This window comes from Psammomys obesus, unplaced genomic scaffold (assembly GCF_907164565.1).
Source record: "Psammomys obesus unplaced genomic scaffold, mPsaObe1.curated_primary_1811, whole genome shotgun sequence".
Classification (NCBI taxonomy): domain Eukaryota; kingdom Metazoa; phylum Chordata; class Mammalia; order Rodentia; family Muridae; genus Psammomys; species Psammomys obesus.
The window spans coordinates 6,311,600-6,338,339 of record NW_026590767.1 but is presented as its reverse complement, the minus strand read 5'-3'; the positions used below and the strand labels follow the sequence as shown (position 1 = coordinate 6,338,339).

Here is a 26,740-nt window from a genome sequence, read left to right as displayed (position 1 = left end):
CACCTACTGATGGCAAAGTCATCCGTAGGTTCTGTGCTCTGACCTTGTGTAGTTCCTGTGATCTGAGAGGCCCACATGGCGGTGCAGCTGGCCCTGTCATTAGCAGGTGTTGTCCCAGGAACATGGTCATCATTGGGAAGGACAGAAATTATACTGTGATGGCTCAGCATCTGCTGTGTCCTTGGATTTGTTCTCCCACAGTTCATCCGTGGTTCTTTCCGCTACTTGGCTCTACTTTCCTTAGGCTCAGTTTCAATATCTTAAAACAGAGCTTAAATAAAAATGTCTGAAGGACCTCACAGTGCCTGACCCTGAGTAAATATTTCAAAGGAAGCTGAGCCAACTAGTTAGGATTCTGTGGGACCTTAGAGGAATTTTTGGCTGGTGAGGGTGTTTGTCTGGAAGCCCAGCCTTCTGAAATAACAGGCAGAAAATGTAGAGTGTTTCACCAGATCCCCTCATGTACTGCCTGAGGCCCAGTGCCCAGTCATTTAATGCCAGCCTTGACCAGTGCCTCCTGGGCCCAATGCCCTTGGCCAACAGTGTCTGAATAGAGACATCAGAGCCCAGCTCTGGTGACAATATATGTTCACAAGCCAGAAAGGCAGTGGCCTTCCTGAGCCATGCCACAGCTCTGGCATCTACATGTGCCTTCCACCTTGAGCTGACCAAGTGGCATATATGTGACTGTTGTTGGTACTGAAATATTCCCTCTGATATGTTTTAGCATGGCTTGTTAAGAGGTGTGCCTCGCTCAGTCCTTAGTCAAAGATGTAATGGAGCTGCTGCCCAGGGACAAATGTTTTGGCCACTTACCAGTCAAGTGGAGTCCATGTCTAGGGGAGATGGCTCTGATATCCTATCACTCTGGACACTGATGATGTCTGTCTGTCTGTCTGTCTGTCTCTGAAACACTCTCTGCCTCATTTCTACACACAGACCCTGAACACTATGGAGTGCTCTGGGAGGCCGAGGCCCTGGATTCATCTTGAGATGATTACTTATTTTGCATATGCCTGCCTTGCCTATATTTGTGTGTACCCACACATGTCATGGCACATGCATGGAGGTCACAGGAAAACTTGTGGGAGTCAGTTTTCTTTTACCATGTGGATTCTGGGTAATCAACTGACAGCATTAAGTATGGAGTCATCTCGCCAGCCCCAAGCTGAATGGATTGTAGCCCTCAGGCAGTGACTATGGCTTAAAGACATCAGTCAAGAAGGGGTACAGAGGACATTTGCTACCCTGTGCGTGAGCACTGTTTGTGAAAGCAGTGTGCTTCTGTTCTCTGGGATGCTAGGACATGAGGGCACAAAGTCCAACAGAGCTATAAGGAACCTAGACACATGATGTCCCTGCAAGAGACTGACCTATTCAGCCCCTCTGAAAGAGGATGAAGGCTAAGACAGCATGTGTCCTCAGAGAAAAGACAGCTCGGCTTTGTGTCTCCGACTGTTGGGTTATTTGAGGTCAGAGATGAGAAGACCTCAGGCTTTTAAGTTGCTATTTTTTTTTTGTGAAAATTCAATAAAACCCAACTGACAGCCCTCTCAGTTAGATGCAGAGCCTAGGTGGGTCCCAGAACACCCCCCTCCCCCCCAGCTCCTCTAATCTCTAGTTAAATTACCGTTTCGGAAAGGATCACAGCCTCAGACTGCTGCAGGGAGCCATCAGCGGGCTTGAATTCCTTATCAAATATCTCTTGGTGTTTGCTGTTCCTTTTCTCCTTCTTCTTGTCCTTCTTCTCTTTATCCGGATCATCCTTGTCCAGCTTGTCCTGGGACCTGGAGTGCATCTTCTTCGGCAGCAGAGGCTCAAGAGCAAAGCTAGAAGAAATAGGTATCTAAATCAATGTCTTAACGGGATAGCTACTGCCCTTTATCCCAAAGGGATATGTGAAGTGAGGCATCATGCACCAGGCTGGCTGCTAACCACAGACTTCCACAAGGAAAGAAATGGTTCAAAGAGAGAGGCAGCAGGGGCCTTTAAATGTATAGTGACCCATCAGGGATGATGAGTCCCAGTAGCATGCCACACTGGAGAGGTGGTTTAGTTGGTTATGTCCTTGCCACACAAGCACAAGGACCTGAGCTTGATCCTCAGAATCCACACGAAAAAGCAAAGCTTAGTGGTATGTGCTTGCTTCTGGGTTTTCTTGATAGCCAGCTTAGCTAAATTAGTGAGCTACAGGCCAATGAGAAACCTTGTCTGGGAAAAAAAAAATTGATCCTGAGGAACAACCCTTGATCAGGTCCTTCAGCCTTCTTGTGCACCTACTGCACTTGTACATTAGCACATACTCAAGGTGCATGCATGAGCGTACCACACACACACACTCCCCACGCATGCACACACGTTATTTACTGGAGATAAAGACCACAGAGTGCAAGAACCCTGTTACACACATATCGTCTCTCCCAGTCTAACGGTGCTATGTGATGGTGAGACATACATGCTATTGAAACTGTAATGGTGTTGAATCTGAACACTGATTACCAACGGCTGCCGCCATCACCAAGAGAGAGAATCAGTTCTGATGTGCCTCTGAAGGGAAGGACCAATAACCACCTATAAGGTCAGCTGGCCCCAAGTCATACCTGAATTACACCACACAGCTAGATTCAACTCCCAGTATGCTGCTAATAGGGGGAAGACACACATCGTATGGTACCCATGCTACAGGGCACAAAATCAACACGATCCGCTCAGTGCAGACACAGGAAGGTAAGCAATCCGGACTTTTCAACGAATTACAAGGAAAATGACAGTTTTTGTTTGTTTTTGTTTTAAAGAGTGGATTGAGAGCCTTAAGGAGATAATATCAACTAAGGGCAAGTGAGGACTTCTTTCCGTCTAGCTTCTAACAAACTTTAAAAGCAATGTGAGGAAGGACCACAATGGGATGGTGCTCTGTGTAAAGCTCTTGTGCAGCTGTGAGGACCTGAGCTCAAACTGACAGCACCCATGTAGAGATAGGGGTGGCACTGTCCATCTGCAGTCCTAGCTCCTGACAGTGAGATGGGAGCAGAGACAGGAGAATATCTAGATGTGCAGGAGCAGCAAGGCTGGTGTGCATAGACAGCAATGAACAACCAAAAGAGATCCTGTCTCAAGCAAGATGGAAGGTGAAGACCAACAGCTGAGGTGGTCCTCTGACTGCTACATGCTTGTCATGGCATGTATGTGCTTGTATTCATGCATGTAAACACACACACACACACACACATACACACACAAAGATAAAAACAATAAAATAAAAATGTGATGTGTAAAAAAATGAGAAACTGATACCAATATCATAGTAATTTGGAATTCATGTCAATGTGATGTTCAAGTATATAGCTATGTCCGAAACATCAATAGGTAACATAATACAACGCTTAAGACTTGTTACAAAGTAAAGATGCAGTTGATGGGATGCGGGTGGAAACAAGATGGGAAGAGAGTTTATAATGTGAACGTTGGCTGCTGGGATAAGATACCAGACACTATTTAGTCCACACTGTGCATGTCTGAAAAATTCCAAAAGTAAAAATTAAATAAAAGGATTAAAAATGAATGTTAATCTACACATCAACTCTTGACTTTGGCCATGAAGGTTTTGGTGGTTTGAAAGAGAATTGTCCCCGATAGGCTCATGTATTTAAATGTATTTAAACACTTGGTTCCCAGTAGGTGGTGCAATTTGCAGAAGTGATGGAACCTTTAGGAGTGGAGTCTTGCTGGAGAAAGTGTAATATTGGGGCCAGGCTTTGATGGCTCATGGACCTGATCCACTTCCTTTTCTTTCCACTATATTTCTCTGTCTCTCTCCTTCCTCTCCCCACCCCCACTTTGCTTCCTGAGTGCAATGTGATTGGCCTCCAGCTGCTGCTGTCATGCCTTTCCTGCCTGCTGCCACACCTTCCTCTCCATGATGACCTCTATCCTTCCAGAACTGTGAGCTAACCTAGCCCTACCTCCCTAAGTTACTTTTTCTCAGGGTATTTTATCACAGCAACAGAAAAATAATTAAAACAAAGGTATTCTTATCCACCCACCCACCCACCCATCTATCTATCTATCTATCTATCTATCTATCTATCTATCTATCTATCTATCTATCTAAAATGTCATCACTTTATTCTAGGTTTTGTTGAACTTGAGACAATTTAAACAGGCAGAAGGAGGACTTGTGGCCTCCTTTGGACCCTAGGAGGAGAACTCTGCCTTGTGTCCTGGTGAGCATTCAAGGAACCCAACAGAGACAGGTGCCTGTACATTTCTTTGTTTAGGAGGGATCACTGCAGCCAGGATGAACTTTATTATGCATGTAACCTGTACCATTTGAGATTAAGCCTCACTTTGTCCACATTAGTCAGACAGCAAAGCTTGGAAATCCAAGAATGAACACAGGTCTGGACTCTAATAGAGACACTTTCCGGTTAAAGGTTGAGCAAACACCTTCTGGGTGAGCTGCCTGTAATACTCCACTCCATCTGAAACCTCTCCATCAATTTCCACCTAACCCCTGTGTCCTCAGGAATATAAAAACCTTTCCCTAACTAGCCTGGGGATTCTCTTGAAGGGAAGCTGCATTAAATTTCTTTAGCTATCTTGTTCTAAGTGACAGGCACATATGATTTAAACACCTCTAAGTGGAGAATTTTCATATGGGTTTGGCCTAAATATCAGACACTGATAAAAATTACTGTTAAGAAAAGAACACAGGGAGACTTTGCAGTTCTCCATCAGGCACACCAATTGCTGGCAAGAAAGGGCACTTAGAACTGATCTGTCCCTGATAGTCTCCAGAAGACTGTGTCTGAATAGAACAAGGACCAGAAGCCTGCAGGTTTGATAGTGATGAATTATCAACTGAAAGGGCTAGGATAATCACAACTGTGCAAAAACTAACTGCTCAGAAGTTCTGCTCTGATGTGTAAACTGTATGTGAATCTTTTTCTTTTGCATAACAAGAAATTTTTACATGGTTTGGCACTCAAAAACAACAGGAAAATACCAGCATCAAGGTGGTCTTTGCAGCACTCTGAGCTAATGTCCTAGCCACACTGAGGATTCACAGTGGTTACTTAGCTTATAAACTAGCAGGTTCATGCGCTCTTTAGTTCCTATGAGGGGGTCTCCAAGATGGCCCTGCAGAGCAGAGGTAGCCTATAGCCGCTGATGTGTGTGCGGGAATGGATAAACTCGGCGGCAGACAGTAGTGGCTGCTAAGGGGTGGGGTGGGGGAGAGGTCTGAAGAAGGGAATCGCAAGGTGTGGTTTAGTGGTGTGAAGTTCAGTTTTGTAAGAGGAAAGAGTTCAAGGGGAGGGGAGTGTTTGTGCAACAGTGTGAATGTATGAATACTTATATACTTCACCGTGATTTTCTTCAGTTTTTATCAGGTATTTATGGACTGTGTGGACGCCCACCTGGGCAGGGACTGCAGCATCCGTGCTGTTAGAGGGCAACTTGCTGGAACTGGCTCTCTCTTTGCACACATGGGTCCCAGGAATCTGATCTGGCACCAAGTGCCTTTACCTGCTAATACACCTTACCCACTCTTAAAGGTGGTTTTGATGGTGCAATTAACAAAAAGAAAAAAAAAAGTTGGGGGGAAAAAAGAACAGTATGATTTCTATTCTGCAAGGTAGCCAAATAAAGTATGGGGCAGCATATTTTTCTCAGAAGTATTTAAATTAAACAGAATTACTCTTTAAAAAGTAATAAATCTGGGGCTGGAGAGATGGCTCGCAGTTAAGAGCATGTGCTGTCCTTGCAGAGGACTTGTGTCTTTGTGTGTGTGTGTGTGTGTGTGTGTGTGTGTGTGTGTGTGTGTGTGTTGGAGGAAGGGGTTCAACTTACAGCCTTCTGCGACTCCAGTTCCAGGGGATCTTATGCCCTCTTCTTGCCTCTGTGGGTACCAGGCATACATGTGGTGGGCATATATATATATACATAATATATGTGTGTGTGTGTGTGTGTGTGTGTGTGTGTGTGTGTAGGTGAACACTCATATACATAAAATAAAAATCTTTTTTTTTTTAAAGTAAAAAACCTTATTAGCAATATACAATCTCTCTCCTCTCTGTCTCTCTCTCCTTCAAAAAAAAATAAAGTGAGTTATCCAGTCATACAAGCCTGGCTCCGGCAATTGGCATGATGGAGATAGTAGGGAAGTTGAGACACATTGAGAATTAAATGCTCACTGGAGTTTTAAGGCTTGGCAGACACCTTTCTGGTAATGCTACCCAGGGGAAGGTGTTTCATGGTAGCAATAAAACCTCCACTGTGATATCTAGCACCACAGGTGAAATGTCTGGGAGAGTCTCTGTTTCAAAAACAGTGTCCAGGGGTGCTCTACAACCCCAGGGTACTGGTGGCGCCCCATGAGGTGTCCAGCCTTCCTTCCATGGATTCCCAGTTGCTGAGCCCAACTCACCCATCAGAGCCTGGCCTGGAAGGGGTGCTATCAGAGGAGAGGGAAGAGACCGAAGCCACTGACAAGGGCCGGGAAGACGATGGCATGGTGAAGGAGCGAACCATGGACCGTGGACGGCTGCCTCTCCTGTCATCCAGGCCTGAGGGCTGAGAAAAGAAGAAAATGTGTTAACACGTGGGCCACTGTGGTCAGGTTCCTGTGCTGAAGCAGCCTCAGCAATATGGGATCAAGGCAACACGAGCCCACACTTCATAAACCTTTTTTTTTCTTCTTCTTCTGAGGTGAGGAGGAAAAAAAGAAGGCAATTTCAACATCTTTTGAGACCCAATTCAACTGAAACAAAACAAAAACAAAAAACCTGCTTGGCCTTTTTATTTGAAATATAATTTTCTTCTCCAAGGAACATCAGCCTGTCCTACAGCGGTGCTACTCACCAGGAAGTTTAACGGAGAGTGCGTCTAGAGTGTTACTGAAATGTGTAAGATCTTTGTATGACCTTTGATCATCTGAAAAGTAACACCTGGGTCAGATGTCTAGACTCATAGGGGCATATTGGCTCAAAGCCCTCACTACAGAGGCTGCCTCTCCACCAGAGATCTGCTCACGTGAGTGAGAGTGAGGGAAGAAAAACCTGGGCCAGGCTATGTGTCACCCTTTTCCTACAAAGAGGACCAATGACACATACCAAGAAAACAGTCACAACAAGGAATTTTCTAGTTCTCTCTTTGACAACTTGCTGTACATTACGAAAAACCAATGCCAATGGGATACAGCATGTATCTCCATCTAATTAGCCAGGAAACACCAGTGTACCTGAGCCGGAAGCCAGATGTTGGCCCATCTGGACCACAGCTGCTTCAGAAACACTTTCCTTGGGCTGGCAGAAATCCCATCTCTGTGTGTCATTCCCCTCATGTTGGATAACCCTCCCTGCTGTAGCTCAAGATCCTGGCATGTCACAACAGCTAATCACCTACAGGACAGTTGATCTGGACTACAGCAGTCCTAGCTCTTGGAGGATAGCAAGGTGTTGATTACATATGATGCAGAAAGGAGTGTGTCTGTCTGCTAATAAAACTTTATTTACAAAACAGACAGTGAGGCCTGGTACAGTGCAGGCCACTGGCTCAAGGCAATAAGCTTCTGGGGTTTGCCAGCACAGTCTTGAACTTAGCACCAGTGATGGTGCCAGTGGGCATCTCCATGGATGTCTACTATGATTAATCTACTATCGGGAGAAAATTAGAAGGGGCAGAGTATCTTGTAGATTCTTCCCATATGCAGAAATGTTTTCTACATGACACCTGGAGACTCGGTGTCTATACCACGTCTTCTTCTCATCCTTTCTGAAGCACTGCTGGTATGCACAACGATACTTTGATCTACAATATCCCCTCTCTGTCTTGCACTAGACGCAGGGATGCAGCTGTGTCTCCCTTGATATCCCCATTGATTCCAGGGTAGTGTTCTGTCTAGGCACATTCTGACCTGCTCATCACCACCCAACCCCCATCTCTGGGATGCTATCTGTTCTCTGGCACCTCCAAGGCCAGTGAGTGAGGAGCTTTGACTCACTTCATATTTTAAATGAAACCTGGTCACATGTTTGGCCTTCTTGACCACAATGTCTTTGGTCATTCTTCCACAGGGCTGAAGGTGGAGGATCAGTTGGAGAAGGTGATTCTATCTCTGAACACCTATCTTGCTGGGGAGGGACTGCCTTCCTGACTCCACTGAATGTATCTCAAGTTTGACTTGATTGCTATCCATTTGACGTACAGGTTGGGGAAGAATGGCAGGTGAACAAACTTCAGATGCTGCTGACTTCTGTAACTTTCAGAACTTTGCCTTGTGTTTCATCACTATCCTAGCAGGGGAAGGAACAGCCAAGGAGACCAATGCCAAGCCAATAGCTGAGTAGAAACTTGAACTAGTTGGTATGTGTGTTGGGATGCCCTGGCACTGTGTGCCCATTCCTGAGAACATCCAGCATGTAGGTTGCTATGTCGGTAATGCAGTGTTTCTCCTAGGAGACATCGGTGCTCACAAACAGGTGCTCATGAACAGGAGACTGCTGGGGCTAGAGGAGACAAAGGTCAGGTGAAGATACCCTAAGCTTTTGAAAGGACAGGCCTCCTACTGTCAACCAGCCAGGGCTGGTTGCACATACACTAGGATATATATGGGAAGGAGGAAGTCAGGGGAAGGGTCTGGACAACAGCCCTTGTTGGAGGTTTGTATTTATAGGACACTCACTGAGGGGAGCTGTGGGCTCTTCTGGTCCATTTGCCTCACTTCTTCACTGAGTAGAGCCTCTGAATTCTAGAACTAAGAGGACTTTCATTTGTTCCATCTGAAGCAACCAGAATCTTACCCAGAACCCACAGGTAGTTACAGGCCACAGTAATAGTCTTGCTGTCTGTCTGTTCCAGCCGCACAGCCAAACAATTAGAACAGGCTAGATTTTTGTCTCTAGCACCAACTATGAACTGCGTGGAAAGCAAGGGATCAATGTGAGCTTCTCTGGGGACATGCAGAGAGAGAGCCCTCTTCCCACTGTGGGCCTTTTGTAAGGATTAACGATGATTGCATATGAGGGCTAAAAGGCTTGATACAAGGCTGGTGGCAGCTTCTTTAGTCCTTGTCCTGTTGCTTTGGTATCTGGATAGACAATTTATTTTGATCTTCCCAGCCAGAGTGACCCTCAGGCCCTGTCATGATCCTCTGAACATTGCATCTTTGCCTCCTGGCTGAAGGATACTTTCCAACCATGCCCATTGAGTGTTGGCTGTACACTGAGTCATGGACAGGTGACTGGATCAAGGTGAGGTCATGAGGAAGGGAGAGAAGTAGGTGTATTTTGTTCTACTTAAATGGCAGCTGTGGACTGGAGACTCAGACATCCACGCTGCCCCTGAAGGGAGCCAGGTTTGAGGCCATGAGAAGGGGGCCTGGTCTGAGTCTCCTTCTAGGTAAAGTGGCATCGGAGCCAGTGTGAGGCGCTGATGAGACACTGATGACTGGGCGCTGCAGCTGATGAGTGGAGCACTGAAGTACTGGGCTGTGGGACAGAGGGAACTCCATTAGGAGCTAGTAGGGGTCACTTGGAGAGACAGACCTGGAGCTCCAACCAGCACCTGGCCTGAACAGTGGTTTGGTTCAGGTGAGGTGAGAAAAGAGAGGAGAGCCAAGCAAGTTTCCCTGGCCCCCATCGGTATGTAGGAAGAGCACCAGCGGGACGAGAAACAGAAAAAGGTTCCACATGTGTGGAGATGGAAGCAAAGGTAGAGGTAGGCGCCAGTGCTTGGCATGTCCATTCTGAGAGTCTCTTGAAGTCTGCTCAGGGTTCATCCAGGAAGCAGTGTCTCCTTGGATCTCCAGGATCAACAAAATACATGGCTTAGAGGGGCAAGCTGGAGGGTCTGTGCATTATGCAGTCAGGGAACTCGTGGTGCTTCCTCTTCCCAGCTCAGGCCAGCTCAGAAACACTGACAAAACGCTTTATGTCCTTTCTGGGAGTTGTTTATTTATTTAAAGACCCATCTCTTTTGCATCTCAAAGTATTTTGGGATGGTTGTAGGTTTCCAAAGTAGGTGACAAGACAAAACAAGGTGCCTTCCAGCCTGCCTTTCTTTATCAACACATATCTCACAGAAAAATAGGGTGCAGCCTAAGCCGCTGTCTACCCAGAAAGGCTGGCTACAGAGCCTCACTCTGGTCCCAAGGATGGAGTACGACTCATGTATCACAGCACCCATGTGTGCAGATGCTCCCTGAACTCTGTCTCCAGATCACGCTCTGAAAGCCTCAGTGCCCTGGGTGGGATGCCTGGCTGTCCCCACCAAGAGAAGCATGGCATCTGGAGAAGGTGATACAGAAATTGCTTAGCTAAGGATGGGTGCCAAAGTACAAGGGAAACCTGTCTGAAAAGACACCCATCATCTTTATAGGCTCCCTGTGTCCCCTGAAACCAACCCTGCACACCACCCCCACCTCCCTGCCCTAGCTTTCTATTTTGACCTGTGCCCTACAGCAAGTTTTCTCGGTGAGGCTTTGGAAGAGCTGCCTTCTGACACACCCACAAACTTTTTGCCATTCAGCCCTGATGGTGAAAAGCTGTGGGTTCTAAGCCATCACACAGTGCTGTTCAAGGATTCTGACTTGCAGAAGGGTCCTTCCAAACAGTAGGGGGGGGGCACGCTGTGCCCTCAGCTGTTACCTGCCAGGGCTCCCACTGGGCTGTCAGTCTCAGGCTCTCAGCTGCTGGTTTGCAAACCATAGTCCAGGATCATTATTTTCCTGTCTGGCTCATGTCCTGCTTGGTCCCTGACCAAGCACTGACCTATGGGATTGGAGATGCCAGCTCCATGCTCAGTAGGGGCTCGTCTGTAAGAGTACATCTGCAGGCCTCTTTGCATTACTGAAAATCAAGGCTGCCCCATCTGTCATGCTTCTGACCCAGCTCTAGTCCAGGAATTTTTCAGGAACTTATCACTAGAGCCATTTAGCTCCATGCCCTGACCACAGCCTACTGCCCCTGACTGGTGTTCCTGGCTCTTGGAGGCTGCTAGCCTTTCCAACTTCAGCCCTTGTGTCTGTACTGGTTTCTGGCCTGCCACTCAGACCCCTGGTTGCCTCCCAGCCTGGATCATTTCTATCTTCTTCAATAGCCATTATTGAAGATCAAAGATCCTTTAGCAACAATCTACAACATCAGTAACCCATTTATTCTCCCTTCCTGGCCATGGTGTGTGTGTGTGTGGAGGGGGGTTCATAAATCTCAGGCATATTTCTCTCATGTGCTGTCCACCTTTTATTCTGAGACAGGATCTCTCACCTTGCCCAGAGCTCTCCAAATAGGCAGGGCTAGCTGGCCAGTGAATTCCAGGGATCTGCATGTTTCTGCCTTCCATGAACTGGGATTACACGTATGTGCCATCATATCTGGTTTTATTTTATTTGACATGATAAGATGGGGATCAAACTTCGGTCTTCATGCTTTCAAGGAAAACTTGCTACTATTAAAGCTATTATCTCTCTGAGCCCACTGGCCACAGTTTGTAGGCTTTAATGCCGAACTAGGCATTGACTCCATGTCTGCTTTGGGATATCATGAGTGCTATATTGCCTGAGCTCTCTGTTCATGGCATGAGCTCTGTAGCCCAACTGAGTCCCAGAGACCTCTGTGAAATTTCTCCATGACCTTGAGGGACTAGGAGTTAGCCAGATTTCCTGGTAGGCAGACAGATAGGGAAAAGGGCCATGACTAGGTAATAAAGATGGCAAACTTCCAAGACTGGTTTAATCCCCCCCCTCCCCCCCGTCCTGCTTACCATACCTCCATAGACTGCCTCAGCAAGTTAAAGGCCTGATCATTAGGATGCAATTCTTGGGGGGCCAATCAGCCATCCTGTATTTCTTCCAACTGACCAACCCTACTTTAGAGGAAGAAGACTCTGCAGAGAGCTAAAAACCTCCAGCTTAAGAGCCTGGGTTTTTGGCTTCTTGAGCTCCCTGTCTGCTTTGCAGAGGGTCTTTCTCTGACTATCTGCTGCATGCATGCGTTTCCTCACCCCCGATAAATGCCTTCAGCAGCTGATTCAGTTGCTCCTGTTTGTGGTGCTCCAAAATTTCTCTCTCTACTGCTACCTGTTGCACTCTAGATTTTTTCCCTCCTTTTTAATTCTTTAACTAGCTCTATCAAGACCCCTGGACTGTATCAATGTAAACAGCACGCAATTCAGAGAAGATGAGTGAGGTATTTAGTAATTAATATATCTCATAAAGTGTGCTAATAAGAAGGCTGACATCCCTAAAATCCCATCTCCTAGCAGGCATTACAGTGGCCTCAGGACCTCCGCTCCAATGGGACAATCATCTTCTGTGACCTGCCCACTTACCATGGTCCTGACACCATATTGCTTTTCCACTTTTTCCTTCAGCTGCTTGAAGCAGGCTTCCATGCGCTCGTGGAATGGCCTCAGCGCCTCTGTGACTTTGTCTCCATGAATCCTGATCCCTTCAGCCAAAAATGGAATCTGAAAAACACAGGTCGGTGTTTCTGATTTGGGGAAGGAGCAATACACAGCAGGAGGACGCAGCAGCAGGCTGGCTGCGCTTGCTTTTTATTTCCCAAATCATAGTGACTGATTAAACTCATCAGCAGGCAGGTTAACACCCATCTGCCCAGAGTTTAAATAAGAAGGTTGAAATAAGATTTATTAAAAATGTTTAAAAAGGAATTGCTTGGGTCAGCTGGGCCTGGCGGAGCACACCTGTAATCCCAGCACTCTGGTAGGCAGCAGCAGGCAGATCTCTGTGAGTCTGAGGCCAGCCTGGTCTACAGAGTCCACGACAGCCAGTGCTCCACAGAGAATCCCTATCTTGGAAACAAAAATAATTAATTAAGAAAAGAAAGAACTGCATGGGTCCTGAAGGGATCATATCCAGCTGGTGGGCAGGCTGTTACTTGGTAGGAGTCACCCAATCTGTTCCAGAATAGACTCTGCACAAGCGCTTCTCCCTAGAGTTTGGGGAAAGTTGTGCTTTGAATGTGTTCCCATGTGCCTTGTTCTGGTAGCAAAAGGTCACGCCAGGGCTCATTTATCAGCTGAGAAGATTGTATTTATAGGCAATTGAGAAGCCTACCCCAAACATAACAATCCAATTATAGGCGATCTATAGCCCTGACGGATATTCTTACGTGGAAAGAAAAACTAAATTTATTCTCCCTTAAAACCAAAAATAATCGCTTCTCTGCCGACACTACTGTCACAGGATATCCGTGCCAACACTTCACTTCCGACAGTAGAAATGACGCTGACCTTTAAAACCGTCACACAAGACATTTTCATTCTCTCAGTGCCAGAGAACCCTGGAGCAGTTGCGGCTAGGGGGTGGGCATGAGAACAGGCTCCATTCTGTCTCTGGCCTCTGCTTCTTCCCTAGTAGCCCGACTGGAAGTTAGTCAGTCTCCAGTGCAATCAAGCTGAGAGGCTTCCTCTTAATAATTTATAATTAAATAAAAATACTGATTCAAAACAGATTTTCCTAATACGACAGAATACCAATCTGAACCAGCGTATTTATTAGTGAGACGGGTAATAAGTACACAATTGAATTTCATGTGAACAAACTCAAGGAATCTTAGCAAGAGGAATCAACTCATGAGCTGTATCTGCTTCCATTTATAGCACACAGCTGCTGCCTCTCTTGTACTCCAGGGAAGGAGGGGCACGCAAACACCCCCATATTCAAGGCACCCAGCCTGCTCAGGGGGCATGGGTACAAAACTTTGTTATGCTGACAGTTGGGCATAAGCCAGTTGTTCTCCATTTCTGTCCAGTTATCACACGAGGCCCGTGTGCACATGAGCTTTTCGAAACAGACATGGTGCTTTCATATCCTGTATGAATTCCTCATGCAAATAGCAGATTCCCCAAGGCTTTGCCACCGTGCACCCGGGACTAGCCTCAAAAATGTTCACTGCTAATCTTTTGCTTCCTGAACTCTGACTGGGCATGGGAGGGGAAGGGTGGAAGGGTGGGAGGTATGACAAAGATATACCAGGACATCTTCAGATGGCATGGCAAAGGTGTTGTGTGTGGTAGAGGAAAGGCAAACACAGGTGGGAAGGCTGTCTCTAGGTGAAACCACAGTCACTCTAGATGCTAAGAGCAGTTCTGATTTAGAATGGCTATCTCAAATGTGCAGAGCGCAATCCAATCATCCTGGTTTTTGTGGTGACGGTGATGGTGATGGTTGAGGGTGATACAATTATTCTTTGTCTCGGGGAGGCTACCTGATGGATGAGAATGAGAGGTGAGACCCTTGTTTGCACCGGGACTGCTGGAACCTGCGGTTTGGCAGGTGAGACTTATAAGGTGAGAGAATTCAGTGCTCTCAGTTGTCTCTAATGCTGAGCAGATAAAGCCTTCTCATAGAATAGGATTTGGCCCCTGATTCTAGGTCTATTTGGAGCTGAGCTGCAGCTGTGATTCTAAATGAAAGGAAAGAAGATGCTATTCTGTGGATCTCAGTCCAACGTATGAGGTGCTTAATATACAAAGAGAAGCCATAGACCAAGGGCCTTTTTGTTCCACATGTTCAAAATATCTTTGGCAGGCAGATGCCTAACCCCATGCAGGATTGCCACAATTGCCCCAGGACTTGGAAACTGTGCCCCACAGCTTGAGTCGCCATGGGTACATTTTGGAATCTGTTATTTCTAAAGAGCTCCAGACTCTGGAAGAGAAGAGGGGGCTTCCCCAGCCACACCTCCAGTTATTTAAAGGGAACCTTCAGCTTGCCTCATGAGTGCCTTCCTCAAGCACCCTGCTGTGTGTGCTCTGCACAGGTCCAGGCCTTGCCAGCAGCAGGGAACACTTGACAGCTTTGTTCATTGCTCCGAGGGCACCAGTCCCTGCAGAAAGGGCGGTGCCTGTTGTCAGCTGGGGATGATGAGTGAGGCTGGTCTCTCATCTCTGTACATTTCAAAGAAAATAAGTACTCTGTATAGCAGTCTAGCAGGAGGAGGCGTGGGCTCATCTTTGGACACTCTGCAGGTGTGTTTGAGGGAAGCCAGAGCTGAGGCTTTGAGGAAGTAGCGCCTGACTACCGTCTACAAAGTCTTCCGGTCCTAGGCAGCCTGCACCACGCCCAGTCTTCCAGCTATCGAGGGCAGATTATTACAATCTTCTTTAGAACCACAAAGCAGAGGTGAGGAGCAGGCCCGGGCCCACCACCCAATCTCAGTGGAAATGCAGGTACTGGAGACTGTATACCTGTGCTGTAACTCAGCCAGCAAACCCTGGGACTCCTCCCAGGAGAAACCCCGCTCTGCCTGGATAGAATTTCTGGAAAAACCCAAACTGAATAAACTAATGAGCAAAATGAGAACCAGGGTAACTGTAAAGCTCTCATTTTTTTAATGAACATACAACTCAATTACTGATACGAAGATATCAAAACACTTGCAAATGAGAGCAAAATCACAGGTAATGTTCTGAATATGTATTTTTTTCCCTTTGCTCTTTGATTTAATGAAGTTGCTAGAAAACAGATTCTTTCTTTCAACTTTCCCAAGAGCTGTTTTAAAATTCATCTTTTAATATAGTTATTAGGGGCGATGACATGGTGCTGGCATAAAGTCTCTCTCTGGGGAACAAATTATTTTCCTCTGTATGACTTGAAACTCATAAAATCCAATTTGCTGTAAAAGCTTACAGGGGTTGGTGGGGGGTGTGTGTGGAAATCAATAGAACTTCCGCAGACCAAACTAGTTTTTGTGTTATAGCATTCTTGGGTATTTTGAGTTCTGTGTTCTCTTTGTTTCTGGTGCCTCAAATGGAATCATCCAAAATTTAAACTCTTTTCTACGCTTTCTTTTTTCTTTTAAGTAAAAGTCACGGGGAGAATGGGGATGTGACTTACTTCTCTGTGAAGCATCCACTAATTAACCAACAGTGTCGCACACTTTGCATTCGGAGAATCTTATCATGTCACAAAACAATTCCAGGGCAATCAGATTTCAGGAGATTTATGACAAAAGTCAAAATATCTCCTTTTCATGTAATTCTCTTAAAAATGTATAAAGCTACATATTCATGTAAAATGGCCATAATATGAAAAAAGAAAACCCAAATAATAACAAGTCTTGATGAAGACTCAGAAACTGGATCTTGTATTTTGGGTATAAGATGATTCAGCCACTTTAGATAAGTTTGGTAATGGCTGAAAGCCACAGACTAGAATTTTATGCAATACAGAAAAGCTAACCTTCAGTATAGACAGAGTCCAGAAAGCAGGGAGATGGCAGGTATTTGTACACTCGTGTTCATTTCATTATTACTTACAGCAGCCACAAGACAGATACGACCCCAATGCTCACTGACAGATGAACTGTGGCACATCCACACCACAGAATATTGTTTAGCTTTACAAAAAGATACCCTAACATACGCTACAACACGGATGAACCTTGACGTCACTGTGCCAAGAGAAATAAAACACACCAAAGGACCAATCATACACAGTTCTACTCATGAAGTTTCTTAGAGTCACCAGGTTCATACAGACTGAAAGTAGAAGGGCAGATGCTGGAAGCTGAGGGAAGAAAGGATGGGAAGCACAATTAGAGCTGGTGTGTGTACGTGACTGCACAGTGCGTACTGGGAGCTGTGAAAATCTCGTCACCGTATATATCCGAATGCAAGTTTAGAAGACTTCCAACTTGGCTGCAAACCCTAACATAGCCCCACTCCCTAAGAGGTCTCACTGGCCAATGTGCTGGTGACAGAGATGTCACAAGGATGAGACTGTTTTAGGAGTCAGTATAGGATGCCCAGAAGGTTTCCTAGGAAGAACAGGTCTGTGCTGAGCCTGGGTGTCCTTAGGCACACTCAAGAGTCTGGGACTGGGGTTAGCCATACATGCAGCCTGAATACCTGCACAACTCTAACGCAAGCTGGCTAGCTCTCCAGCTCCTCCAGCTTGGGCACATTCCTAACTCCTTCGGACCTTCTGCAGTCTGGCTAGTAAAATTACACCTGATGAAGATCATGGAGTCAGCACATCTTTCCTGCCTGTGTGAGGAGACCTGCGGAAAGTTGCTCTGCTGGCAGAGCGAATACAGATGGAGTGAGTGTAGAACACCCAGCCCAGGGGTTCCGGAAGCACAGACACCAGGGAATCCAAGGGGCCCTCTGCAGCTCCCTACTCTTGAAGTAGACAGCCAAGAAGCAAGAATGGAGTCAACACAACATTCAGAACCACAGCTGGGCAAACACAAACAATGATACTCATCCTTCAGAGCTGCCTCCTCACAATGGAAGGGCAGCTCACAGGGCAGGCTGCAGCTACCCTATGGATCTCTCTCTCTCTCTCTCTCTCTCTCTCTCTCTCTCTCTCTCTGTGTGTGTGTGTGTGTGTGTGTGTGTATCTGTCTGTCTGTTTCTCTCTCTCACCACAGGGGCTGAGGTATGAGCTTTTGCAGCTCTGAGTCTACCTTGATATCTGATATTCTTCTATTCTAGCAGACAAAAGCTTCCTAGCAGATCTTGTTCATTTGCAACACAGAATTTTTTGGGTGTTTAAGTGACTTTATCACAGTGGGGTATCACAGTGAGTATGTTGACGTCGAGGCTGCAGCCACGCTGCTAGGAATGTATGTGAAGGGGCTGAGTCAGCGGTCTTCCCTTCCTAGCCATACAAACCTGCCAGGCTATCAGGTCCTTGAGCTTCTCAATCTGCCCATGGGCCTCAGGGTGCTCCTGCAGGTATCGGTCTGTGAAGAAAGCCTGTGGAGACAGGGAGAGCTATTCAGCACAGGCGACTGCCTAGCACAGCACTGTGCATTGGAGCCTCAAGAAGAGAACAATAACCCAGTGCCACAGCCCTCCCATGGCACTCCCTGTAGACCCAGGGTTAACCGGCCCCCATCCCCAGGGCCCAAGGTCAAACAATTCATGGAGTACACAGGCAGCCAGGAGTGCAGAAAGGCCATAGCAGATCTAGATTACTTAGCCCTGTTGAGTAGGGATGGCTCTGGTCCTCTCAGCTGCAACAATGCCTGGAAGCTCACCTTCATATCTGATATTCTTCTGTTCTATTGATTCCAGCCAGACCAAGATTTGTCTGGAGGACACAGACATTGGGAAGGTACGAACTTTTCTCCCACAATCATTGCCAGCTCACTTTTGGTCTCAGGTTTCATGGTTTAGATCTGTGTCAACTAAGTTCTTTTGTGTAAAGCCAGCAGACAAATGGTTTTAGTCTTGCGGACCACATAGGCCTTGTGGCTCGAATATGTCACTGCGGTATCAGGAAAACTGTCACAGGAAAGAAGTAAATAAATGTGTGGCAGCCTCGGCATTTGCGAAAATGGGCAGTGGGCTATGGTGAGCAGACCTGGGTTAGCCTGTACCCATGATATTCAGTTTCAGCCCATTCCCACCAAGCTACTATTGAGAAAGGCTAGAGATGTTTCCACCGAACCTATGTCATCTCCCTAGGGTAAACATCTGGATTCCTGTTTGTCCCCAGAATGGAGTCTTCAGGCCCTAATGACTCCCAAGAGTTCTGGAAAGTGATGGTAACTCTTCAGGATAACTTCTGGGTCTCAGGGGATGGAGCCTGAGAATACTCAGGCCATCCCAGCTATGCCACTTACCTTCTCATAATTGGCAAAGCCACCCATGACGGCGGGATCCACAATGCCATTCAGGAGCATGGACAGGGGGTTGATAGGCAGACCTGGGTCATCCAGGTGCTGCTGGACCATGCTGCTGATCTTGTCATTGGTCAGCTGCATTGTCTCGATGGCATTCTCCAGTGGGCTGATCTCTACCTGTAAGAAAGAGAGCATAGGGATATCACCCCAGGTCCTGTAGTGCACAGTTGAGGCAGCCTTCCTGGCCTCCTGTACATTTTTCTTCCAACACATGGTTTCTGTGCAAACAAGGGTATTTGGGGTAATGAAAATTCAGTCATCTTGTGAATGTTAATGAAAAATTTTTTGGGACTTGGCTTTCCACCAGACCTCAGCCTGGCCACTCTATATGGTCTCATGGCTAATGTTCTGACAGCCTTCTATTTACCTTGGTAGCTTAGTGAAAGAGAACTGAGGTCTCAGATCATATCCTCAGCAGGAAGAGGGTCCTGAGGACTCTGGGGGGGCTGGGAGCTCCATCTTGGCTGAGGTGGAGTGGAGAGGTCTGCTGGAGCAGGGACATATATGTTCATGGAAGGGCCCAGAGCTCTCATTGGCATGGGCAAAAAAAAAAAAAAAAAAAAAAGATCAGTGGGCATACAGTAGGAAAGAGCCAAATTGGCAAGCTTAGCCAAGTCCTTAAGCCAAATCACCAGGTGTTTCAGGGACTCACTGTTAATTGAATGGCAGGAGCCATCGCTTGAGGTAGCATCCAGCCCAGTGAAAACACATGAACAAAAGCATATTTTAATTAGATTTTTTTTTTTTTTGAGACAGAATATCTTGTAGCCTGAGGTTGGCTTCTTCAAATTCAACATACAGATGAAGATAACATTGAGACTTGTGATCCCCCTGTATGTTAGTATTACAGATGTACACAGCCACCCTCAGTTTATGTGGTGCTGAGGATAGGACTCAGACTCTGTGCACACAGAGCGAGCATTCCATCAAGTGGGCTACTCCATCCTTATCTTTTTGTTGGATCATTTTCTATGGGCAATTATCATAGTCCTGATATTTTGCTCCTGGCAATAAACCTAGGGCACAGTTCTGTATTTTATTAGCGAAGCCATCCTGTAGCTCCCCACAAATGTGAGTTCCATGTAAATAAAACTCACGGTGCTAGATGTGACTTAGTGGTTAACAGGACTGGCTGCTCTTCCAGCAGACTTGAGTTTGATTCTGAACATCCACATGTTGGCTTATAATCATCTGTAGCTCCAATACCAGGGGATACAATACCCTCTCTTTTGGCCTCAACTGGCTTTGCATGTATGTGGCATATATGGGACACACACGCAGGTAAAATGCCCATTCATAAACAAAAGCAAACAACAAAATAACCAGGTATCATAGTGAGGAAAAGTTTGGCTAATATGCTGGGAATCATGTCTTTAAAAATATGTTCAAAGAGGAATACATTCTCACTTGAAATGAGTAAATTCTGTTCATTGAGTTATTTGTCATGTAAATAGCAACAAAAATGACCATTGGTAGAAAATTTATGGCAGTGGGAACATACTTTAAACTTTTCATTTAGTTAAGAGAAAGAACTATCAAAGCAACACAGCTGTGGCTGAAATTACTAACGTGAGGGGGAATGGGGTCAGCTGGCTCTGGGCTATAAGGTACTGGAGGAGATGGGGAGATATTGATGCTTTGAGGTACACACAGTGATCCTTGGGGACAAGGAGGGTGTGTCGAATGCAATGGGAGAGGGAGGCAGCCACTTCTTCTAGGGTGTGTCCTTACCATGAAGACAGACTTGACTTCAAACCACCTTAAAATTCCTGGTAGTTTGTAGGCCGTGGTGTAGATGGTTCTCTCGATCCACATATTCTGTAAGCAGAGTTCACATAATACATGTCAGTAGGCAGATGCCAGTAGGAAGGGGCTCTTTTTTTTTCTGCTGGGTATCCGTGTGACCCCATCAGGTGAGTCCTCCAGGAGAACAGGGTCTGCTTGTGTTCTCAAAGGACAAGTGTGTGCTGAGGAAACCTCAGGAGCCATGTTCTACTTAGCAGTCACAGCACATCATCAAAAGGCACTGTCAAACACGCCTCTCTGCTGTTTGGCAGGAGAATATAGTGGGTGAGCAGGGGTGATGTAAACACCCCAGAATAAGAGGGGTTCTCTCTTCAATAAGTGTGTTTAGGGGAGGGGTCCAACTGAGTTTTACATAGGAAACTCAAAGGCACAAACCCATCAAAGTCAAAGTTTCCTGAAACTGGCCTCTTGTGTTTTTAATAAAATCACCATTTTAAACAACACAATTATTATGTTTATATTGTATGGGAACATAGTGTGGAAATAGAAGAGAGGCACATACCACAATGCACCAGTGAGGACCTAAACACTTTAGTGTCCTTTATTCAAGACTTCTCACCCAGCTTTATGCTTTTTTTTCACATGTATGTTTTGTTTAATTTTTTTTTTTTTTTTTTTTTGAGATAAGGTTTCATGTAACTCCCCTGGCCCGAACTTGGTAGGTAGCTGAGGGTGAACTTGAACTTTTGATTCTTAGTGTTAGGCTTACAGGTGTGTTCCACGATACCACTCAGCATTGCAGAGATGGGGATCAGACCTTACAGGCCTGCACCATGATACCCACTCAGCTGATGCAGTGCTGGAGAGCAGACCTAGGTCTCCCTGCATTCCAGGTAAGCATTCTACCATCCAAAACATAACCTCGGTCCTAGGTGTATTTTAAATAAAAGTGTTTTCAAAATTGCAGTCCTTATAAAGCTTTACCTCACATACTGCAGGAAAGGTTTTCTAACCAATGAGACAAGCTGTTTTTTTAATGGTTGGTCCACAGCTCTAGCAGAGGGGCAAACCATAACCCTCCAGACTGCCACCTTCTCAGACCTATCCAGTTGTGAGGTGACAATCACAGAAAACTGCTCTGGCCTTTAGAACCTCTGAGACTCCAGAGGAAAGTGAGGGGACTGCAGGAGCTTGGGCCACAGGCAGATTTTTGTTTTCTAGGCCAGGTTCTTCTGCCTGTGTTCTTGAGGATTTGCCAGAGAAAGGGTAGCCTTTCAGAGCCTGTCCACACTCCCCTTCATGCCCATACCCTTGTGAACACCCTGGATATATCTTGGGCTTTATGGTCATTTCTTAACTTAGGCCCCCACCTTGGTTGGTTCCTCCTCAATGGACCTGATTTCTAAAGTTTGACTCCCTACCAGGCTTATATAGATGCTGAGCACAGCTCTTGGCCTCAAAGGGCAGTTTTCCTAGCCCTTGCTCTTGGGGTCAGAAGCCTTGTAGAAGGAGTCAGGCTTAAGCTTCTCACTACTGAAAGAGATTTTGCTCTTTTTCTAGAAACCTGAACCTTTGTCTGGCTGTGAAGGGCTAAATCCCGCGGCTTCGGAATGCTCCATCTATGTGTAAGGACCCAAATGGGGCCATCGGGGGATTTTGGGGCCATCTAGAAGCAGCACAAGCTCCGAGGCTTAGCACAGCTCAAAATGTCAGGTGTCTCAGTTATTCTTAGCTCCGCTGCCGGCTCGCTGAGTACCATTCAGCAATTTGCTTGGCCTCTATGTGTCTGTTCTTTACAGTGTAAGAATATACATACAGCAAGATGGGGGAGGTATTTGTGTCCCAGACACTGCAGAAAGAATGGCATGATTTATTATTGTGAAGGAATTACTCAGAAAACTGTAAATCCACCATTAGCGTGGATGTCCAGGTTGTCTGTGCCTAGTCTCTGACCCTGGTCACAGGGTGAGGACCAGCCACCAAAGGGTTGGCATGTCGGCACTGGCCAAGGAACCCAACCTTTGTTGAAACAATGAGTTTCCTCACTCCAAGCTCATCACACAGGGACACTGGTCTGGGGCCAGAATGGATGTCATGAAGGTGACTCCAGGGAGCTGTGAAGGAAACGCAGGTTTTCCCCTTGACGATTCCTGAGAAGAGAGGGCAAAAGTCCCTTTCTCCAAAGCAACCCTGACAGCAGGCTCTGAACTATGCTTTGGGTCAGGTGTGCTTGTCAATTTACCTTTAGCCTCCCGTACCCTACAGACCTTTAAAGGACAAATGAAACCATGCTAGTAGGGCTGGTCCTTGCTGTCACCCAGGGGCTAAGGTCTCTTGAAACATGGCTTTGACGAGGGATTCTGAAGGGAGGAGTTCCAGTATAACTTGTCAAAGTACAGCTTTGTCTGAGGCTTTTGGAAATGGGCTCTGTTAAACTAATTCATCTGTACAGTTTCTTTGAATGTGTGTCTGTGTGTCTGTGTGTGCAGGTAGAGGGCAGAGGTCAACCTTGGCTGGGGCTCCTTTGGTACTCTTCACCTTGTTTTGGTACATAGGGTCTCTTATCGGGACCTGGCGCTTACCTAGTAGCTTGAGTGGCTGGTCAGTGCGCTCCAGGGATCTCCCTTACTCTGTCACTCCAACACTGGAATTATAAGTATGCATCACCCACCTAGCTTTTTTGACATAAATTCTGGGATGAACTTCAGGTCCCCATGTTTGTATGGCAAACACTTTATTAACAGTGTCATCTCCCAGTCCTGCAAGTATAATTCGTAGAAGACTATATAGGGGTGTATTACTATTTCTGGGACCAATGTGGTAGCTGCAAAACGGAAGAGCTATCTGGCAATGTCTAAAGCCCTGATTGGTTGACATGACTGGGGAGATGAGGCTGGGTTCAGATTAGAGACACATGGCATATTCTCAAAGAGGGATCACCCAGTCCATAAAGACAGTGGGGATGCAGCTACAGTATGATGAGTTGCAGGGAGGCCCTGGTGCTTGCCTCACCTGACTGTCATTGTCACCCAAGGCCAAATAAGCCTCTGAGGTTCTAAGCACTGAGATTCACTGGAAGGGAACACCCACGGCTCTAATGCCATTGGTCCATTATTGCATGTCTCAGCTACCTCACTGATGAGCTGTGTGAAATGCTACTAGCACTACTCAGTCTAGAGTGTAATGCTCTGCATGTAATACACAGAGATATTTAGTACTGTCCATGGTGGCCTTGCAGTGATGTGCTCTGTTCAGGCCCTTCTGTGGCCGGAAGACTAGGTGAGGATTTTTGTGGGTTTTGTTACAGCATTTGTAGGTATGGTTGTTTAATTACCGCAAATTCATTGTCTGGGTTTTTCTCCCCTTTCCGGATAGGCCGAGAATATTCAAATCGCTGGACCTCATTCACCCTGTAAAAACTGTAGAGATAGAAAAATCATTAGACTTTTAACCTGAAAGCAGCTGTTAACCTGAATGCTGTTAAGACTTGGGTGTGTGTGTGGGGTCTGTTTCAGAACACAGTGCTACATCTCAGGAAGTGTCCCCAAACTTGACCTGAAGCCACTGCCCTGGCTCCTCCTCCCGTAGCTCCTGGAGATAGAAAAATTGATTGGAGAGTTTCCCCTCCTCTTTGTCTCTGCCAGCCCTCAGGGAGAAGGAGGCTGAGTAAGGACAGGCCTGGCAAAGACTTGGAAAGGTGATTTGAGGGAGAGAAAAAGCCTGTGGGCTCAATAGGTGTGTCCACTATTTAAAAAAAAAATCAATCATGTGTCATTTTAGTAATACATACATACATACATACATACATACATATATATGTTTTCTTTTTTAGACAGTTTCATTATGTAGCCCTAGATGGCCTGTACTTTGTTATGTAGACCAGGCTGGCCCTGAACTCACAGACATCCCCCTGCCTCTGCCCCAGCTAGATGAAATAATTTGATAACTTACCTAAATAAATTGACAATATTCAAAAAGGTATCACATGCTCTAATTTCAGACTTTTGAGATGTAGACTTAGAGTAGTGCACAGTGCCATAAACAGCCTATTGTCTGTCTTCCTTGGGGACTACGGGCGGGGGATGGGCCTGTGCTCGTGAAGTGTGTGTATGTGTTTGTGTGCATGTATGTTGTGACTTCTCTCCTCAAGAGGAATACACGCAAAGCCACGTGAGGGGCTCTGTAAGTCTCTATTTGCCCAACGCTGCATTTCTTTGAATGCACTAGACTGTAAACAGCCTGCAAACCCTACTTTGTTTCCATGACTGCCAGGGCAACAGTGATGAAAGGCTAAAGGGCCCAGGGAACTCCAGGAGCAGAGGAGGAGCAGGCATCAAAGAGGCTGCAGTTCCCACCAGGACAGAGATCAAACAGAGAATCCACCACATCAAAGAACCTCTGGGGAGGCTAACTCTATAGTGCTGGCCAGATGCAGTTCAGCACAGGTGTGTGTGTGATCTCAGTCCCACTGGGATACCTGAAGTTTAAATGCCACTGCATGACCCTGCCTGTGAGTTCATACGTGGGGTGCACATGTGCGCATGTGGAGGGCAGAGGACAGCCCTGGGCGTGGTCCTTCAGGCATCTTCCACCTTTTGTTTGAGACAAGGTCTTTCAATAGCCTGGAACTCTGTCAACTAGGCTCTGTTGGCTGAACAGTGAGTTTATACAGCTCCCTCAGTCTTGACTTCCAATCTTGCCATCACTGGGTTAGAGCATGAAGCACCTTGCCTGTTTTATTTTATTATTATTTTTCTTTAATGAGGGTTCTGGGGATTAAACAAAGATCCTCATGCTAGCAAGGCAAGTATTTTACCAGTGGAGTGATCCCTCTGACCCCGGGGCAGAAGGTTTTTGCTTTGTACCTTCATGAGGAGCAAATACTCCAATCTCAGTTTCCATGTCAGACAAGGCAGTGAGTTCACACCTCCACAGGGTAGGGGCAGGGCTAGGTTTGAATACTACTATGGACTCTACCCTGAATGTGTGGACTGTAAGGAAAGCCAAGGGCCACCTCCTTCCTCCTGGGTTTCATCTTTGCAGCCCCTGGGAAAGGAATCCTGTATACTCTTCTAATTACTTCTTTCCTTTTATGGGTGCCAGAAATCATTAGCTGCCCTTGTTCTTAGAAGAGAGCAGAAAAATCATCTAGCATTGCTCTTCAAATGTTAAAATCCACATTTAAAAAGGTAGAATTATTTGCAAGAGACCCACTGTCAGCATCTTTTCACCTCCTATTGGTAAGAAAAGTGGTTTGATTACCTTACAATCTGTTCTGATACCGGCCGGTGAAATTTAGGGGGCAAATCTAGCTTGGGCTTCACTGTGAAGCACTGGATGTCTGAGGAAAGAGGGTTAAGGACCAAATGGCAGCCATGCATGACAACCAAGAGAAGGCCCATCCCCTGAATGCACCAGCGCACCAACTCTTCCCATGAATGGCCCTCCTGCTGTCTTAAAGGATACACTGGCCAGGAGAAGTCTTAATGTCATCGCCTGGTGGAGATGTCGTCTTCATTTTCTCAGCATTTGGAAACTGAGTTAAGAGCCGAGCTTCAAAATCTTCCCGTCGCTCATATTCTTTTCCTCGGTAAATGAACACTTTTCCCTGGAAACAATGACCTTTGTTAAATGATATCACAGGTGAAGGACCAAGAAAAGTTCACACACAAGAACACTGGTCTTTAAAATGTGTTTGACAGCTTTATTTGTTTGGACAGTTTTCTTTCTTTTTTTTTGTTTTTAGGCCACTGCATTTGAGAATAACTAGCAACCTCACTCTTCAATCAAGAACACCAAATTTCATATGGCTGAACACTCACCAGGAGCTTTATTCTTAATGATAACAGCCGATTAAATACCTAAGGAGTCCAGCAAGATGGCTTAGCAGGTAAAGGCACCTGTAAGTCAAGGCTGACAACCTGAGTTCAATCCCTGGGACCCACAAGATACAAGGATAAGTGACTCCCACAAGTTGTCCTCTGAATTCCGTATGTACATCCATATGTACATCATGACACATGTATACACACACACACACACACACACACACACACACACACACACACAAGTCCACTTTTATATAAAGAAATGTAATAAGTAACCAAACAAGGCACAGGATCCCCACACATGTTCACATAGGCCAGTGTGTATGGACAAGATATTTGAATGTATTTGTTTTTGAGTGCTGACTGGGAAATGGTTATTAAAAGGTGAATTTCCCCACAGAACTGTGGTCACTGTAGGGGATGCTTAGCCTCCTTTTCCTTTTTTATTTTATTTTATTTTATTTTATTTTATTTTATTTTATTTTATTTTATTTTATTTTATTTTATTTT

The 26,740-nt window shown here is 46.0% G+C and overlaps 1 protein-coding gene across 2 annotated transcripts in view; it reads right to left on the bottom strand.

The window, feature by feature from the left end:
* Positions 1-26,740, bottom strand: part of Dock1 (dedicator of cytokinesis 1) — a 488,224-nt gene that overhangs the window by 8,458 nt on the left and 453,026 nt on the right. For both annotated transcript variants that reach the window (XM_055608813.1, XM_055608814.1), the window contains exons 41-49: positions 25,869-26,010; positions 25,665-25,743; positions 23,737-23,821; positions 20,388-20,474; positions 18,597-18,773; positions 17,641-17,724; positions 12,328-12,465; positions 6,428-6,573; positions 1,631-1,829 (exon numbers count right to left, since the gene is read on the bottom strand). In XM_055608813.1, the coding sequence (XP_055464788.1) occupies positions 1,631-1,829; positions 6,428-6,573; positions 12,328-12,465; positions 17,641-17,724; positions 18,597-18,773; positions 20,388-20,474; positions 23,737-23,821; positions 25,665-25,743; positions 25,869-26,010 (1,137 nt within the window). The remainder of the gene's footprint in view (positions 1-1,630; positions 1,830-6,427; positions 6,574-12,327; positions 12,466-17,640; positions 17,725-18,596; positions 18,774-20,387; positions 20,475-23,736; positions 23,822-25,664; positions 25,744-25,868; positions 26,011-26,740) is intronic.